The 5,552-nt window shown below is 37.4% G+C and overlaps 1 protein-coding gene across 1 annotated transcript; it reads left to right on the plus strand.

Moving 5' to 3' along the window:
* Window positions 1-771: 771 nt before the first annotated feature.
* LOC113232119 (wee1-like protein kinase) lies at window positions 772-5,338 on the plus strand. The gene is made up of 5 exons (XM_026466756.1): window positions 772-814; window positions 897-1,022; window positions 2,598-2,725; window positions 2,989-3,155; window positions 4,956-5,338. The coding sequence occupies exons 1-5, from the start codon at window positions 772-774 to the stop codon at window positions 5,149-5,151; spliced, it is 660 nt and encodes a 219-aa protein (XP_026322541.1). The 3' UTR covers window positions 5,152-5,338.
* Window positions 5,339-5,552: the final 214 nt, after the last annotated feature.

Here is a 5,552-nt window from a genome sequence, read left to right on the forward strand (position 1 = left end):
AACACCCCCTTAAAGTTTGTACAGTGCGTGCCCTAACACACTGTATACTATAAAATGATAGTCGTCGCCGTATTGTATAAAGGACCGTATTACATTCGGGCTAGCAGGTTTGCAAATACGGCGCTGTTTTCTAATACGGCTACCTCGTGTTCGGCCGTATTGTGATAATAATGCGTTTTACGAAGCGGCGGCCGACTTTTAGCCGTATAGTTCGTAGGGATATTTATCGAGCAAACGGATTATATAATTAATATTATACAAGTTGATAAATATTCTTTATTATAATGAAACTTCGGATTCTTTTCCATATGAACGGGAATAATCACTTGAGTCCTCATTAACACTGATTATTAGTTCTTGAGTACACAAATTGTCAAACGTAACATCACGATCCCAATCAGACAATATCTATACATTCACAATTAAAACTTCATAAATAAAACCGATTGTTATAAAACAATCGAATCGGAATCGCATTAGGATATGACTATAGTCCATCTGTTTAGGTACTTAAATAAATGTAAACAATCTTGAGATGTCTATTTAATGAAATATACATTTATAAAATGATTTTCCCTTACCTTCAAATACAAAATACAAATACTTAGCTGCATATGAAATTGCATGCCTATTTTTATACCTATTGATTTGTAAAGCATGTGTTTCAATAAAAAGATGTATCAAGATTGTTTACATTTAGTTAAGTACCTAAACAAATGGACTATAGAATTCGATCTGTCCAAAGTTAAATAAACGGTTAGACGGAGTATAATGTGCCATGTGGTATTAACACAGCAGATTTCGTTCAGCGTCAGTACATAACAAGTGTTATACATTAAGAAACATTCTGTTTTGTCTTCTACAAATAACAATAATACGTTTTTTTTTTCATTTAGGCGACTTAGGTCACGTAACCTGCACATCATCGCCGTCAGTGGAAGAAGGAGATTGCCGCTATCTGCCCAGAGAAGTGTTACAGGAAGATTTCACGCATCTCGCAAAGGCAGACATCTTTGCTTTCGGTAAGCGACAACACTGTCCATATCGTTTCGTCCACCAGGATCCCCTATCTCAGGGGATCCTTGTGAACTCAGTACTTCATCAGAATCCCCCGATGGCGGATACATAACGTTAAGCCCCATTCACACTATGGTATCTTAAAATAAAGCTTCCAAAAAAAAGAACAATACACTCTTCTTATCTATTTTTAATAAAGGGAAATAATAAAAGTGAAAAACGGGTGAAAAAAGCCGAAAAACATATTAAATTGCAGCGAACTGTGTCTCGTTGTAATACTAACTAAACTGCGTTAAATGGATACTATAATTTACCTAAAAACTGTCCTACAGTTATATCATTATTCAATAATTCCCGCTGTACTTCTTGGATGAAATCATTTGCGATTTCATTTTTTTTTGCATCTTTTCTTGACTTGTCGTAGCTTTTGTTCAGAAACTCTTTTCAGTGCATTTAACAATTGTGTGATGTTGGGTTGTTTACGGCCAATCATTTAAATTGAACCTGAGTTCCAGCTTTCGCTAGAATTGTTAGTACTATGTCTTTCACTGAACACCGACCAAATTTTTCTAACGTCGTCCTTCTTGACTGGCGTATTTCATATAGTTTCCTACTTCAATATGTGATTGCAACTTTACATACATACGTATGACTTAGGGGATTGTAATGAACTGTTGAGTTCACAAAAATCCCCTGGGGGATTGGCCTAGGGGATCCTGGTGGATTCAACGGTCCCTATCGTCCCTCCACACTACCTGTCGTAATTAGTATTAATCAATTAGTACTGCCACTTTACCTATTCTGCCGCCAAGAATAATTTCATAAATTTTATAAATATGTTTGATAATGTCGTTAAGACCCAAAATTTCCTTTTCTCTAATGCTAATAAAACGAAATACAGCCTGGTGTAGTGTATGTGACATGGATGTAGAAGCCCGCAACCACAGTTTCCAGGTCATCATGCGGAAGAAAATTGTGTCTGTGTTGAGTCATGTGAGGCAACGTCTCAGGAGCATTCGAAATGCTATTGCAAGGAGATTTTGTACGAGCAAATTAAGAGTGTTGCACAATTTAATTTGTTTTGTATAAAATAGTTTTTTGTTATGCAAGACTGCAAAGTTTTCGTTTGACGTGAATGCTTATATGGAAAACTAATAAAGCGAAGGGCGCTAAGTTTAAGGCTAAGTTAAAAATAGAACCTTGAGCTTCAAGTCACGAGACGCAAAACAACTTTTCTGCCGAGCGAAACCCACAACTTTTCACCTCACTATACCGAGGAAAATAGCGGATGAAAGAAAAACAAATGAACTATAACAAATCAGTTTTAATAAACAAAATTAGTTTAAGAATAAAATATGCCAACGGATTTATATTACAAAAATAATGGACGACAAATCTCTTATCATTGTGTTTTCTTATTTTCATCGAAAGAAAGAGTTTGATAAACGCTTTTGCGCGAAAATTTCTAATGAGAAAGAATGGTTTACCCGATTAATGATGTGAAAAAAGTTTTACATCTTTATTACGAGAATAATATCAAATATGAAAGAAATATGTATTACCGACTTATTCCCATTCAGGTCTGACCCTTTACGAGGCAGCCGGCGGCGGCGCCCTACCACCCAACGGTCAAGAATGGCATGACATCAGAGATGGTAAACTACCTGATCTTCCTAACGTCTCGAGGGAGTTCAACCAGTTACTCAAGGTAATAGAAATCACACCAAGAACATATTCCTTATATACCTCTCTTAAATAATAAATCTCAACCTTCTTTAAAGAATGGCATAAGTGGAGTTACGTCAAACATGTTTATTGCTTGCTCCATTAAATAACGAAAAATATAACCCACATCCTCTCCACTCCAATTCTTGTAACTCTATCTACAATATTAGTCGCTAGTTACAAGAATTGGAGAGGATGTAGGTTATATTTTTGTGTATTATAAATAAGACTTTTGTTTATTTGCAGAAAATGGTAGACCCCGACCCCGCCTTGCGTCCCTCGGCGACGCGCCTGCGCAAGCATCCCTTATTACACCCGTGTGGCAACAAGAGTAAATCGCAACTGTTAAGAGAGTTAGCTGCCACTAATATGAAGAATGAACTGTTGTCGAGAAAACTGCAGGAAGCGGCAAGGTAATTGATTACGTTCAGTACTTACACCTGAGGTGCATGAAAAGAGCCCTATCTATGCCATTGATACTATAAAGAAGAAGAAGAAGCAGCTCCTTGTGAAAGAGCTCGTCCAGGGAAGTACAGCCAACTTACCTATTTCAGCCGCCAAGCAGTAATGTCAGCATTACTGTGTTCCGGTTTTGAAGGGCATGAGGTGCTGGTGAAGTTACAGGCGGTTTTTTTTTCGAAACAACGTTTGTTCGAATTTTCATTACATCGAAAACAGAATTATAACGAAACCGTTGTTCTTTCAGTATAATATGTTGGATGTTTATCGCAAAGACGTCATTAGGTTCGGTTAGAAAAATCGGTTTCGGACTAGTGATAGGTAACCATTACAGGCACATGGTATTTGTCAACTTATGTCTCAGGGTGATGGGCACAGTGGCAGTGACACTAATATCTTTGAGATTTAATGCTCTGAGTGGCACTGCAACTGTTATGGACAGGCGTGTCGCTTACCACCAGGCGCACGAATTGTTCGTCCCGACATTTGGTGTTATAAAAAAAAACTTGTGGATTTAGTTGTAAATAGTTTTTGCCCACGATATCGGACGTGATGGGTTTTAACAAGACGCCGAGTTAAAACTCGAGCGCTAGCCCGTGCCTGACAACGGCAAAAAAGACCTTCCGATAGTCCCTCACTTGCTATGGCACCTGATGAAAAGGGTCATATCGACCCCTCCTACGTAAAGTATCGTATGTCGAAATTGCCAAGTTTACAGGCGCGCGTTTTAAAGTTTTGAATTGACTGAAATGGGCATACACGTGACTTTTTTTTTTCTCAGTGATATTCGGCAAATTATTACTACTCATATAGAGTATTATTATAAAATCCTAGATATCGGTTAGATGATCTATTAGATGATCACTCTTTCTGTGAATTCAGAACTTTAAAACGCTCCCCTGTAAACTTGGCAATTTCGACATACGATACTTTACGTAGGAGGGGTCGATATAGGTGTTTTAAATCAAGCAATTTTATGCAATGTAATGTAAGAAAATTTACATAAGTACTGCTAAATTTTACTAACAAACTATGGATTTTTTTTCTGTAATAAACTAAAATTATCATGGGTTTATTAATAACATTTATTCCTATTTTTTTAAGTTGATTGACTGTCACGGTGTTTGACCACCATGATATTCAATTTAGTTTTGTGAAAATAGTACCGGCACGCTATGATGGCCGTTTTGACGTTTATCCGCTCATAAGTTTCGTATTAATTCATAACTACGTTAAAGGAGCTAATTGATGTATACATGAATTTTTTTTAAATGAAATCTAATCCGATCGTCACTTATAGGATTGCTGTCCAGTACCACTTCTACCTCCGGCAAACTCGCGTCAAAGCTCAATGCAAAACAGAGCAGTTTCGAATTAACGAGTTGTTATTAAGTAAACATATTTATTTTCATTTTTATACTAGTTATAAATCTAAAACTTATAAATGCGACTCGCATTTGATTATATTTTTTTCGATAAAGAATTGAGATTTGACCTCACTATTGCAATCTGTCAAAACGGTCATCATAGCGTGTACTGTAGTTTGTAATCATTATCAATACAAAGATCGAACATTAAGAAAAAATTCCACCGATCCTGCTGGATTCGAATCAACGTCTTCCAGCAAACCGTGGCAGACGCTATGCCAACTAAACCACGGAACGAAATAGCGGACCTTACGAATTTTTCTAAGTGCTTGTTGCAGATCCTTTATTCTTGGTTTTTAACTTTTACGGTTTCTCTCTCAATTGCAGATGCATCAAGTCTCTAACACCGGCCCCAGTGCAGGAATCTGCGAAATTCCGTACGCGATCCGCCAAACGGCTCCAGCCCGACAGCTACAGAAGAGGCTCGAAACCTCGAGTGGACGCGCAACTAGTCGAAATGATCCAGAGTGTCACCTCACCAAGAATCGGCAGACGCAGAAGTAAGAAGGACGAGAAGGCGTAATTTACAGCTGCGGTAACATTGTCGAGTTAAAAAGCGACATTTGACGTTAAACAACACTTGAGAAATAATCTTTTTATAAATCGTATAATATAATAGGAGATAGTGCAATTACGCGTAGCTAGCATTGGTTTATGAGTTTCCATTTTGGTAATTTAGTGGCAATGAAATCCGCGTAAATATCGTGGCAATTTATTGAAATCTATTGTTACCAGTCCGTAGACAACAATGTTTACTGTGCAAAAATGAAAGTTGTAGCCATTGAAATACCAAAGTAATAACGTTAAATACCTGTCCTGTAGTAATCTGGTTTAGTGCAGGTATGCGCTTTTTACCAATACTCAGTGTTGCCACCTTGCCCAGGGAGGAAATAGCTAGAGCTAAGTAAAACAGTAGCTAGATTC

This window comes from Hyposmocoma kahamanoa, unplaced genomic scaffold (assembly GCF_003589595.1).
Source record: "Hyposmocoma kahamanoa isolate Upper Pololo Valley unplaced genomic scaffold, ASM358959v1 67, whole genome shotgun sequence".
Taxonomy (NCBI): Eukaryota; Metazoa; Arthropoda; class Insecta; order Lepidoptera; family Cosmopterigidae; genus Hyposmocoma; species Hyposmocoma kahamanoa.